General features: G+C 45.0%; 1 protein-coding gene across 1 annotated transcript; it reads left to right on the plus strand.

Annotated features, from left to right (window-relative positions):
• The first annotated feature begins 6,269 nt into the window (after positions 1 to 6,269).
• LOC134408809 (C-C motif chemokine 17-like) lies at positions 6,270 to 9,443 on the plus strand. Its single transcript, XM_063141255.1, has 3 exons — positions 6,270 to 6,411; positions 7,600 to 7,720; positions 9,267 to 9,443. Exons 1-3 carry the CDS (start codon positions 6,345 to 6,347, stop codon positions 9,361 to 9,363), a joined length of 285 nt encoding a protein of 94 aa, XP_062997325.1. The 5' UTR covers positions 6,270 to 6,344; the 3' UTR covers positions 9,364 to 9,443.
• The last annotated feature ends 4,413 nt before the right edge of the window (positions 9,444 to 13,856 follow it).

The following is a 13,856-nucleotide window of genomic DNA, read 5'->3' on the forward strand; positions in this document are numbered from 1 at the left end:
TGCTAATTTTATGTATAGGTGTAAATTTAGAAATAGTAACTGTGATTTAAATAGAAATTCAATGCATCTTGATGCATCTCACTTGCAAGTGACCGTGTGATCTGCAAGTGCCTGCTCAGTCTGCTGTCCAGATGCTGAGTGTGGATGGCCAACCCCAAGGCCCCGGCCTGCTCTCCTTCCTTATGGTTCGGGAATAGATAACCCTTTAAATAGAGGACACCTTCAAACAGAGGACTGTCCTCTGTAGGTGCTAGGGCTGGGAAACAGGGCTGGTGCCAGAGGTCGACATGACTGGGCATTTGCCAAGGCCTGCTGCCAGCCAGGCACTAGAGGCCAGTTTCCGGTTTCCAAATGGGAGAGGTGACTGGCAGCTTCTTTGCCGACACAATTGATGTGTTCCCATGGCCGTCCCAAGGCATTTTGCTACCTGAAGCAAAGCAGAAGGTGGCAACTACCCCATTCTACATGCAGACCCCAACCTGGTTGGCTGTTAAATGTTACTTCAGCACCAGTGATGGGACAGTACCCCCATAGCACCCAAGGGCAGCAAGGTAGGGTTAAGGGACACAAGCCAAGTCATGCAGCACACCCAGCTCTGTCCTGCAATACCTCCTCACTGCTCCCCACCTGTTGCCCCAAGGCTGTTGCCTCACTCTGCCTAACTGTAGAGCTGGTCTTGCACTGCTCCCACCAAGAAAAGTGAGAACAACTTGTGGGAGAGCACAAGCCTCTGAGGCAGGACAGGGAATACATAGACTGCAGGCTGCATCTTTTTTGCAGCCCCCACTGCCCCCACCCAAATTCATAGAATCATAGAATAGAATCATAGAATAGCAGAGTTGGAAGGGGCCTACAAGGCCATCGAGTCCAACCCCCTGCTCAATGCAGGAATCCACCCTAAAGCATCCCTGATAGATGCTTGTCCAGCTGCCTCTTGAAGGCCTCTAGTGTGGGAGAGCCCACCACCTCCCTAGGTAAGGGAGCCCACACTCCCTCGATGTGCTGCCCTTTCTAACAACGGACAAAGCAATGAAACAAAAGCCTTGGAATATGGAAAGGAAAGTGTGGATTAGGCTTTAAAAACAACTTTGTTAGAACGGCAGGTGTCAAGCATCTGGGCGACTGACAGTATCATCTTCCAGAGAGTTTTTAAAAGAAGAAGCTAATAATAATAAGCAACTTGCAGAGATTTCACAGAGAACTCTGTCTCAGGCCAACCACTGGAACATCTAGGGGTGACCACATCACACCAGTCCTAAAATCTCTCCATTGGCTGCCAATTAGTTTCCTGGCGAAGTATAAAGTGTGGGTTATCACCTTTAAAGCCCTACATGGGTTGGGTCCAGGCTACCTGCAGGATCACCTTCTCCCGTATAATCCACCCCGCACACTCAGGTCCTCTGGGAAGAATCTACTTCAGTCAGCAAAGCCTAGGCTGACAACCATAACCCAGAGGACCTTCTCTTCTGCTGCTCCCAGACTGTGGAATAGCCTGCTGGAGGAGACATGTCAGCTTGACAGTCTTTTAGCATTCAAGAAGGCTGTCAAGACTGATCTCTTCCGGCAGGTCTATCCTGAAAAAAGTTAGGATATTTTAGTATGTTTTTAGGATGCTTTTAGGATGTTTTTAAACAGTATATACCATGTTTTTAATCAGTATTTTATGTATTTTATGTTTATTGTTGCTCCCCGCCTCGATCCAATCGGAGAGGCGGGTAAGAAATAAATTATTATTATTATTATTATTATTATTATTATTATTATTATTATTATTATATTAACCATGCTACATTGTGAGAGTCCTTATAGTCTCAACTAGCAAAGTATTCTGCTGCCCCAGTTACAGTTGGCTACACGCTGAGCCTTACAAAATAGCATGGAAACCACCTTTCAGCGACAAACATGATTTTGCTGGTCAAACACTTTCAAAGTAAGTTCGAACGCTTTCAGAGTAAGCACTCTTGTCTTTTCAAACTCCTTCTTAATTAAAAGCGAACGTACTTGGTGCCATATGCACTATATTTACTGTACACAGTGGAGTATTACGAAACTGCAGTGTCCATATAGCAGAGGGCATGCAGTTTACTCCTGAAACACAATGCCTTATTTATGCATTTATTTTTAAAATTTATAAGCCAACCTCCATCAATAAGGGATTCCAGGGCAGTGTGCATAATATGTAAAAACAAACAAACACAAATTTTTTATTTATTTATTTTTATTTATTTAAGGATTTTTATGCCGCCATTCAGCCAAAAAAGGCTCTCACGGCGGCTTACAAAAGTATTTCTTGACAGTCCCTGCCCACAGGCTTACAATCTAAAAGACATGACACAAAAGGAAAGGGGATTGGGAGGGAGGAGGAGGAGGAGGGGGAAAGGGAAAGCAAATTCAGGCACTACAATCTTAGTTGGAAAGTTCAGCAGTTACAGGTGACAGCAGGAGGGAGGGGGCTCTCAGCTGGAGCTGGACCCAGGCACGGTGGAGAGGTGCCTGGCTGCTGCTTCCTCCCTCACTGGTTGCCTCTGCAGAGACAGTTGGTAGCAGGAGGGAGGGGGCTCTCAGCTGGAGCTGGACCCAGGCACGGTGGAGAGGTGTCTGGCTGCTGCTTCCTCCCTCACTGATGGCCTCTGCAGTGACAGTTGGTAGCAGGAGGGAGGGGGCTTTCAGCTGGAGCTGGACCCAGGCACGATGGAGAGGTGCCTGGCTGCTACTTCCTCCCTCACTGGTGGTCTCTGCAGAGGCAGTTGGTAGCTGGAGGGAGGGGGCTCTGAGCTGGAGCTGGACCCAGGCACGGTGGAGAGGTGCCTGGCTGCTACTTCCTCCCTCACTGATGGCCTCTGCAGAGGCAGTTGATAGCAGGAGGGAGGGGGCTCTCAGCTGGAGCTGGACTCAGGCACAGTGGGTTATTATACAAATATTATTATACAAATCCCATATAATAACAATAAGATTACAAAGTAATAGGCATAAAATTCAACCAACAAACAAATGAACAAACTAATAAATGTAGAAAACACTGAAATGTTCAAAACACCTGGTGTTTAGCCAGTGTGGTGTAGTGGCTAAGGTGTTGGACTAGGAGTTGGGAGATCTGGGTTCTAATCCCCACTCGGCCATGGAAACCCACTGGGTGACTTTGGGCCAGTCACGGACTCTCAGCCCCATCCTACCTCACAGGGCTGTTGTTGTGAGGATAAAATGGAGAGGAGGAGGATTATGTACACCACCTTGGGTTCCTTGGAGGGAAATGGAATAATAAAAAAGGAACGTTTGATTTAGTGTCAAAATAAAGCAATCATATTTCCTTCAGCAGGGCATTCAAAGGTGGCACTGTTTGCATTCTGTAAGAAAATGGTGCCAATACACATTTTGGTGTGTTGGGTAAACGGACGTACTTCGTGGTGCAGTGGTGGGGGAAGCCCCTCCATCCCCCAGAGGTAACCAACTCCTACGCTAAAGGCAATCCCCCTTTCCCTGGGGACTACCCTAGAGCACGGGTGGGTGACTCATGGCCCTCTTACTCATTGGCGATGCTGGCTAGGTGTCAAGTCTTGGCAACTATCTTTGTAGTTTAGCTATCTGGTCACATTTCCAGTCAATTACTTTTATTATGCGAGCTGGGCAAAGTGGAACCATGGATTGGTTGCACCCAACACAATAATCCATACTCAAGGTTGAGTATGGGTTGTCATTGAACTGTGGGTTGTCGTGTGAATCCAGCCACACTAACAAACCAAGTTTTATTAATCATGAACAACTCACAGTTCATAGCCCAACAACAAACCATGGGTCTGCTTTGTGAGTGGTTCATGGTTCACAAACCATGGTTTGTGTTAGTGTTTCTGGGTTCACATAATATACCCCACAGTTCAATGACAACCCACAATTCAATGACAACCCTGACTTGTCCCATACTCAAGCTTGAGTTTGGGTTGTCATGTTGCATGAACCCAGCCATCATCTCAATTCAGATTAGGCATTTGCCAATGTTCACATGATCCAGGTTTCATTTGCCATGTCACAGCAAATGCTGTAGTTCATGCACAGCTGCCAGGGTCTGATGTAAGGATTAGGAATAGCACTCAAGGCCCCAAACTATCTTGAACTTCTCCTCCTCAATGTACTTTTATGTTTACGTCCTCCACATCATATTCTCTGTATTTTCACTTCCTTTTCTCTCTTTATTTCCCGCTTATCTTCCTGTTCCATTTGGAACTTCCTGTGCCTAATATCATCCGTGGGAGGGGGAAAATGCCAGAGATTGTTCCATAAAATGTGTCATGGTCATCAAAAAAACCAAAATCACAAAAAAGCAACACTCTTTGATTAAATCAGAATCATAGAATAGCAGAGTTGGAAGGGGCCTACAAGGCCATCAAGTCCAACCCCCTGCTCAATGCAGGAATCCACCCTAAAGCATCCCTGACAGATGGTTGTCCAGCTGCCTCTTGAATGACTCTAGTGTGGGAGAGCCCACAACCTCCCTAGGCAACTGATTCCATTGTCATACTGCTCTAACAGTCAGGAAGTTTTTCCTGATGTCCAGCTGGAATCTGGCTTCCTTTAACTTGAGCCCGTTATTCCATGTCCTGCACTCTGGGAGGATCGAGAAGAGATCCTGGCCCTCCTCTGTGTGACAACCTTTTAAGTATTTGAAGAGTGCTATCATGTCTCCCCTCAATCTTCTCTTCTCCAGACTAAACATGCCCAGTTCTTTCAGTCTCTCTTCATAAGGCTTTGTTTCCAGACCCCTGATCATCCTGGTTGCCCTCCTCTGAACATGCTCCAAATAGGTAATGTGAAATATTGTGATATTTCACAATACCTATATAGAAAACATTCATCCAAAACACAAATATTGTCAACACAGCATCTGGAACAGAAACCTTTTCAATATAATATCTTTTTATAATGCCTCTGTCCAGTTATTCAGATTCCTATGAGCTCACCAATACCCGCACCAGCTGTTTGTTGAGACTTTCTCCTATATTGCCCCCAAATTGTGTAAAGGTCTCCTTTCAGAGTTGGTGGCCCCCACCTTCTCTTGGCTTATGAGTCACCTAGAAGTGCTTCTAGTGGTTTTAATTCTCACCGTCTGTGTAGGGTTACCATATGGAAGGAGGACAGGGCCCCTGTATCTTTAACAGTCATATAGGGAATTTCAGGAGGTGTCACCTGGAGAAATTCCCTCTTCATCACAACAGTTCAAGCTGCAGGAGCCCTGCTCTGTTTTGCATCTGATCACTCTATTATAGCTCCTGATACTGGAGATAGCATATTGCAAGCAACACCAGTAGCCATTGATAATCTTCTTCCCCTTGTCTAATCCCCCTTTAAAGCCATTCAAATTAGTGGCCATTGCTACATATTGTAACAACAAATTCCATAATTTATTTACAGCTGAAGAAATGCTTCCTTTTATCTGTCCGTTCATGGGATAGCCAAGTGTTCAAGTGTTATGCGAGTGTGAGAAAACTGTATCCTTGTCTATTTTCTCTACACCATCCACAATTTTGTACACCACTGGCAGCTGGTGCCCGTTGGGGCTGGTGGGGTGGAAGCCAGGGCAGAGATTTCTGGAGGAGTACAGAGAAGACCACGTGTGGCACTTGGAGCAAATGTACCTGGTTGTGATCTCGGCCACAAAGCAGTGTTGTACACCTCTATCATGTTTCCCTTTACTCCCATATGTTATTACATTTCCTGATAGGGGATTTGCTCTAGGCTCTTGCTGATTTTAGCCCCCCTTTTCTGCACCTTTTCCAACTCTACGATATTCTTTTTGAAGTGCAGTGACCAGAACTGTACTCAGCATTCTGATTGCAGCATAGATCGGTATAAGGGCAGAGTGATATTGACTACTTTCCAGATGTCGTCTGCAATCTCGTGCTCTAGTGCTCTTAATGGTCTAATTCCAGATCATCTTTTAAAGGGCATGGCAGATGCAAAATTGTGTGGTCTTTTTGAACTTTCAGAGAGAAGCAAATCCAGTTTCACTTCTGCAAACGAGATTGATGCTAGGCTCATGGTGGCCATAATTGGGACGCCGACTGACTCTTTTTTTTCCTTGGAAAGAAGAAGTGAGATGTTTGTTTTCATCGAATTATATTAAGTGTGTTGTTGTTGTTGTTTTTAAAAATCTCTGAAATGTAATGCCAGTGTGGGTGGAAGAATATCAACGGAATATTCTTGGGAAAGGGGTGGAGGGACAGGAGATCTTAAGAGTATATAAGGCGCACAACTTCATCCCCAAGGCCACACTTTCCAGCTTCTAGAAGGAGGGAGGAAAGGTACCCAGACGGACAACGACCATCCACCCAGGCCTTCCAGAGACACCAGCCATGGCCAGTCTGAAGCCAGCTCTCCTCCTCGCACTCCTCCTGGCAATCTCTTATCAACTCGTAGCAGGTCAGTGAGTGCTCCCTTGCATTATTGTGTCTTTTTCCCCTTTTTTCTTCTAAATTGCTATAATATTTAAATTTTATAAAGTACCACGTGTCCTGTGCTGGGAAAACCCACCAAATCCCAGATTCAAATTTTGGCAGCCCTAGTTAAAGCATTTCAGTTAGCTGATTCTGCCACCTGGTTGGCTGACACTGCATGGTGCCTTAGTGTTCATGCACGTGCATTGATGGACATGCGCGCTAAAGGCAAGGGAACGGGACTCTTGCTGGAGGCCTTGGAGGACTGCAGCTGGTCAGGGGAGTGTAGACCATGTCCCAGTGAAGGCCCAAAATGCATTACCACCTGACTCATGCGACTGGGAGGCCTGGAATGGGCACTGTCATTACCAGTAGCTAGATGGGCAGGATTGGATTTTCACAGCATGAAGATAAATATGGTCAAAGGAAGTTGCATTATATTGAGTTCCACACTTTGGATTGCTCTGAGTGGGTCTAACTGAAACCTGGTACAGATCCACTGACATCGGAGTCACCAGCCTCCACTGGACAGTGGCTTTTCCCAACTCTATCTGGAAATGCTAGGGATTGAACCTGGGACATTCTACATCCTAGGGATGTGCTCCACCACCGAGCTACAGCCTGCTCCCTGCTGTTAAGTTCACAGCTACAGGGGCTGGTTGACAAGCTGGTGGCATTCCTTCCAACTGTGCTTCATGTGCCTCTCCTAGCACCCAGTGTGCTCCATGTGAGCGAGGTGTATGAAAGGCATCTGGAAATCCACCAGAGACCTACTTGGGGGTAGCTCACAGGAACGCAGGAAGCTGCCTTGGTCCTTCTACCCAGTCTTGTTGACACTGACTGGCAACGGTTCTCCATCATGCGAGGCAGGATTCCCCCCCCCCCCCAGCCCTACCTGGGGAAGCCGGGGATGGAACCTGGGACCTTCTGCATGCAAAACAGTGGCTCCACCACTGCACTATGGCTGTGTCCCCAACAGATCACATGCAATGCCTGGCTAACCTTCCAGCAAGGGGCTGACATGGCTCCATGGGGGCTGCAGCCCTCTTTGCTCTTATGTAGGAGTAAGCCCCACTGAACTCCGAGGTCAGCCTCTAGGTCTCAGCGTCGATAAATAGGCGTGCTCTTGTCCTAATGACGTCCCTTTCATCCTCTCCTCTCTTCCCTCTATTAGCATCGCCTCCCACCGTTCCAAGGGAGTGTTGCTTCAGCGTGAAGAAGGGACGCCCTCTTCCTATTAGAGATATTGTGTCTTACTACTGGACTCCCAGCGAATGCTACTTAAGAGCTGTTGTGTGAGTACAAACTCCCCTCGCCCCATCTGCCCCTCATTCATTGTCCCCCACCCACCCACAAACCTCAGCCAACAGGCATCCATTTGGGGGATCAGAAACAGTGTTCTCATTTCAATAATCATGAGGTCTCCAACGTGCACCGATCATTTATTTATTTATTAAATTTTTATACCGCCCAATAGCTGAAGCTCTCTGGTTCACATCATGCTCCCCATCCCTCCTGATTTTTATTTTACTTTTTGAAAGGCTTTTACTTTAATTATTTTAATTCATGGAGAAGCTAGCATCCTGCATAGCAACGTCTTCATCTGGGTTCGAAAGGACGATGTCTGGAGCTCAGACCAGCCATGCCTTCCATGGTAGCCATTTTTGGGAATGGGCAAGTCCCCCAGTGGCAGACGTTTTGGGGGAGCACACCTAGGGTGACGATATGGAAAGGAGGACTGGGCTCCTGTGTCTTTAACAGTTGTATACAAAAGGGGATTTCAGCAGGCGTCATTTGTAGGCAGCCGCACCTGGTGAAATGCCCTCTTCATCACAACAGTTCAAGCTGCAGGAGCCCTGCCCTCTTTTGTATCAGATCATGCTAGGCAGGGCTCCTGCAGCTTGAACTGTTGTGATGAAGAGGGCATTTCACCAGCTTTAACACACACACACACACACACACACACACACACACACACACATTGGTTTGGGATAACTGGGGGGCTGTCTAAACGCTCAGAAAGACCCAGGGTGGGTGCATGGTGGCGCAACATTGATTATACAATGCTGATGCAATTGCACACCCACTTTGCTTTCTGCCAAATCTGCAGAGAAAAAAAAGTCAGGGACTTACCCCAACTTTTTTCTCCAGAGCGAAGCAAGGATACAGTAGCAGAGGCATGGCCAGACAGAGCCTGGTGGAAGGTGTCCTGCGATTGGTCGCCGTCCACCAGGAAGAGGTCAGGGGCGTCTCCATACCCTGGATGGCCTCCCAGAAACACCACGCTACCTCCTCAGCATTGGGATTACCCGACGCCACCCCAGGGGAGGGAGAGCACAGGGATTTTGATGGATGCCGTGCCAACCCCTTGCCATGAAGGCACTCCCTGGGTCAGGTTGCAAATTAACTGAAGGATTCGTTTCATCAGAGATGATTTGGATGAGAAATGAATGGGGCTGGGCTTGCCACCTGTGTAATTCAAACAAATCCTAATATTTTTTTCTAAATTTGCAAATAGAGATAGACATAAACACATGCAGATTTTATGCAGATTGGTGACCTATGGGTGTGAGCATCTTTGAACAGCCTTGCTTGGAAACCAACCCCTGCCATGTCCATGATGACTGGAGAAGAGTTAATGGTTGGGGCAGAGGAGGGCAGCCTTTGGCTCAGAGTCAGATTCACCAAGTTGATGATCGAGGCGGCTTTTAAAGCAATGTATGTAAAAGTATTGCGTGTTACTTGAGCTATAGTTTCCCCCCAAAAGAGACGTTTAGAGATGATGCATCATTTGCAGAAAATAACATTGCTAAATCAATCCCTCTGGTCTTTTCTCCAAAGCTTTGTTATGAAGCGTGGCTCTATGGTATGTCTTGATCCCGATACACGTTGGGTCAGATCGGCAATCAGACGCTTGCCAGAGAAAAACCAGAAATGAAAAAGAAAAGTCCTCCCTGTCGTGAAGGAAGAGAAATGACAACTCCCATTGTTTACAGCAACTACACTTCTGCTTCTCTGTATTGTATCTGGTTTTAGTTTGTTTTGCTCTGAAATGTCTGCACAGCAAATGCAACCTGTGTTGAAGATAAACGTAAGCTGGGTCACAAAAACGCACAAATGCCAGCAGATTATTATGGACGAAAGTGCCAGTAGCAACTGACAAGTGGGTTGTGAGTATTTATTGCTGTCAGGTGTACTAGATGCTTTTCTGCTGACGCCTTCTTGCGCCTGGCCTGTACTTGCTCCAATGCTTCATCTCTAGCTGTATTTGGCCCCAGGGCCTGCACCAAGGTGGCTTTTGAAGAGGCGAGGCCTTGCACCAATGTGTTCCTCCTTTGGAGGTTAGATGGGTGGCTTCTGGGAGCAGGATGGGTGAGCATTTCATTTCAGTTTGGTTTTAGATAAGAATTTACCAAAATTTGCAAAGTTCCCTGTATTTGGGATAAAAAAGAAACTGAAGCTTAAAAACAATTGAATGTGAGAGAAACCAAAATGGACAGATTCATTCAGCCAGGCCCAGATCTTTGAATGCTTAGTTCTTGGGTGTCCAGTGCGGTGCTGGTGGGCTCCATTCCCCCTGTGGACACCTCTCTTGGACTCCCTGCAGCTCCAGAATTAAATTCTATTTCTTGAGATTTTTCAATTAACTTGTTTTAACTGGGAGGCTGGCATGTTGAAAAACAAACTACGGCCCTCTGGTGCCATCTTGCTTTGGGTTCAAAAGAGTGGTTTTTTGTCTTTTGGAGTTTATACCCCACCTCTGCCTTGGACTTCGCTGCCTGGGCAAATTACTTCTGTTTTAGTCTCACCAGTTGCCTTCTGGGAAATCAGTGTTTCATGACTGGCCATTCCTACCATGCCAGCCATTTTGTAAATGAGCAACTCTGACATGGCCGCCATTTTGTGTGAGTCTTCCATAAGACTTTCTCAAAATGAGCTCACTAACCCAAAGAGGTTGGAGTTCCCTGGCTTAGAGCTTAAAGGTCGGGGTTTGAACCCCTGTGTATTCAACCATATTAGTGCTAATTTAGGATTTTCCTATCTAGCTCGTCATCTTTAGCAACTATATGGCAGGTAGCTACATCTCTGTCCTCTCCATGTTGGGAATAACTGTACCTATTGAATCTGGCTGGTGCAGATGGGTGATAATTTCATTACAGTTTGTTTTTGAGAAGGATTTGCCAACATTTGTAAAGTTCTTCATGTTCAGGAGAGAAAGAACTTGAGGTTTAAAATAGTTGAATGTGGGAGAAAGCAAAAGTGACCGATTTCCCCCATCTCTGTTTTCCCACTGTGGGACCATCCTTAGAGATCTCTCCTGAAGGGAGCCCACCAGCCTCAGCCAAGAAATTTGTTCTGTCAGACCAAAAGAGAGGGCTGCCTGTAATTCCTGCAGCTGATGCATTTTAAATTTTCTTATCTGGATGAATGCTTTGTTGAATTAAATGGATGTAATTTGCTTTGCGTTCTTGTATAACAAAGAAAGATGGAATATAAGTTTATGGAATAAAAATAAAATGAATAGCTGTGTCTTACATTCATTTCTCTAGTCCTCCTTCCTATAAGGACAGGGTATAGTGGTATCCCAAATGCACTTTACATGGCAGAATTTACACAGAAGTAGACCTACAACATAGACCTCCAATGACATTATTGTTTACTGTCACCTGCACAATATCCCCAAAGTTCAGCCTCTTACTACTTACTTTTTTTTCTGGAAAGAGAAACACACCTGGGACATAAAATATCCCCAGAATATATTGATTTTGCCATTGGGGTGTCTTTATGTTCCCCCAAACAAGCAACAAAAAGAGTATAACATGTCCTATCATCTAGGGAAGCCACTTTAAGTACTCTGGATTTCAGTAGATTGGCACAAACCATGGGATTTCATTGGGGAATAGTTACCTCAGATTTGTTATGGGTTTAGTAAACTCCCCTACGAGGTCAAAAATGTTATTTCTTAGTCATTATAAAGTTTTACCTTCACAGTTTTATGATACTTTTCTATATATTTTGAATTTAAAACATGCTTTTTAAAAATTTCATAGACACATAGGTGTTTGGGGGGCATTTTGCCAACTCAGGATACACTGAAATATCACACAAATTGCACCATGCAATTTGCACACACTTTTATTAATAGCAGTATTTTGCACAGAAATGGGCTGGCAGCCAGCAGAGGTCATAAAGGACTGGCATTATATGATCCTATTGGCCAGTCCCTGTTAGTAATCTTGCTGCCCTATTTTAGAACAGCGGATGTTTCCAGACCGTTTTCAAAGGCATTCTCATGAATAACACCTGGCAGTAATTCAAACAAGAGTTTACCAAAAGGAGGATAATTTTAGCTAGGCCATGTTTGTACAGAGAGGACCGTAGTTGGTATATCAGACTAAGTTGATAAAAAGTGTCCTGTGCCACCGAGGCCACCTATACCTCTAGAGATCTCAGAGCACTCTGGATCTCAATGCTGGATCTCAGAGCACTCTTAAACTACAAATGTCATCCTTTGGGGGGGGGGGAATGTAACCCCCTCTAGAACAGCTTGAATATCACTCATCTGGGCAGAAGAACCAACCATGAACCTCTGTCTTATTTGGACTGAGTCTTGGTTTGTTGGCCTAAACCCAGGCATTGGTTCAGAAGTCAGAACACTCACTGCCTCAATTGGATTTGATGGAAATGGGAGATATAGCTGGCTGTCATCCACATATTGGTGACACCTCAGTTCATATCGCTGGAAAACCTCCCCAGTAGTTTCATGTAGATGTTGAACAGCATGGGAGATAAAATAGAGTTCTGTGACATCCCGTGGCAAAAATGTCAAGGGACAGAGCAAAAATCACCCAGTACCAACTTCTGGAATTGCCTTCCAAGTAGAAGCAGAACCACTGCAATGCAGTACCTCTAATGCTCAGCCCAGATACTGTGGTCAATGGCATCAAATGAGGTACAAAAGTTGGGAGGTGAATAGTTTCCTTCCCCAACCTTTCAGATGTGTTGGACTACAATTTCCATCATGGCCATGCTGGCTGGGGATAATGGGATTTAGTTCAACACATATGGAGGGTGCCAGGTTAGGGAAGTCTGTGTTACAGTAATGGTGAATAATATCCAAAAAAGAGTGGTAACTTTTCTTTATTAAATCCTACATTTCTTAGGACTTCCTCCAATATCCCAAGAATTCACCAGTTGGGGTTTTGAGCACTAAGGTTTCCACCTTTTTTACTGGGCTCTATTCCTGTGCCTTTAAAAGCAGCTTGATCTGCAGGCATTAGAAAGGGATGCAGCATATTTTCCTTGCCATGAAAAGCTGCAGATCATGCTGCCATTTAAAGTCACAGGAGCAGTCCAGGTGGCCTTTTTTCTGGCTAGTTGGCAACCCTATGTTAATTTTCATATTTACTGAAATTGAACTAACTAATCAATTCATCAATTAAAAGACAGATTATTAGTCAGCTAAACATTATTTCACCCCTAATTTTAAACCCCTAAGTGTGTGTATATTGAGCAGAAAGAAATAGCTCCCCAGCCCTCACCTTTTACCTAATCAGAGTGACAGTGACATGTGGTCTGGTTGTCTGTTGTGATGCAGTTACTGTTCTGGATGGGAAGTGGGCAGCAGGAGTTAGGAGGGCATTTCCCCTGAGATTACAGATCAAGCTCTTGGTGACAGGTGAGTGGGGAAGACCTTATCAGTTTGCACTTAACAACAGCCCAGAATATGGGTTGAATATGGGTTCTTGTTGAATCGTGGGTTGTCATTATGCATGAGCACTGCACTATAATATAACTATGGGGCTATTAACCACAAAGAGAACACATGGCTTATTTTTGGATTGTGAACTCTGGGTTGTTTTTGGTTAACAATCCATAGTTAAACCATAGTGTGGGTTCACACATAAAGGTTGGTATAAGGCTTACAAATTGTCCACCAGATTTAGGTCATTTGGATTAAGAGTTCTCATTCTATAGATCCAGAATTTTTTCCTTTTGTCAAGCACATCAGTGTTGTTTGTTGACAAAAGGGAACATTTCTGAATTCATAGACTGAGAACTCTTAGTCCAAATGGCCTCAGTCCGGAGGGCAATTCATATACCAATTCGTATTCCAATCATAACTGTTTTTTCACCTAAGGAACTTTCCTCTCCAGACATTCCAAACTACCGCTCCCAACAGACATTTAACAGTACTGTTACGGAGAAGGGCAGAAGCTGAAACATTTAGGTTGAAATGTATATATTTAATACTCTATTTAGTCTTTCTATTTTTCATACACACAAACACACACATTTACACCTGTTCATTTAAGTGACCATTTAATGTGTCTGATGAAGAAGGTTGAAAGCACATGAAAGCTTATGCTGCCATACATGTGCTAATCTTTTAAGGTGCCGTAGGATTCTTTGTCTGAATAATGGAGTAAC

This window comes from Elgaria multicarinata, chromosome 14 (genome assembly GCF_023053635.1).
Source record: "Elgaria multicarinata webbii isolate HBS135686 ecotype San Diego chromosome 14, rElgMul1.1.pri, whole genome shotgun sequence".
Taxonomy (NCBI): Eukaryota; Metazoa; Chordata; class Lepidosauria; order Squamata; family Anguidae; genus Elgaria; species Elgaria multicarinata.

Bases quoted from the DNA above. Each gene is read 5' to 3' on its own strand.
- LOC134408809 (XM_063141255.1), top strand. From the start codon at position 6,345: ATGGCCAGTCTGAAGCCAGCTCTCCTCCTCGCACTCCTCCTGGCAATC. The intron at 6,412-7,599 runs GTCAGTGAGTGC...TCCCTCTATTAG, and splicing joins CTCTTATCAACTCGTAGCAG to CATCGCCTCCCACCGTTCCA. The intron at 7,721-9,266 runs GTGAGTACAAAC...TTTTCTCCAAAG, and splicing joins TGCTACTTAAGAGCTGTTGT to CTTTGTTATGAAGCGTGGCT.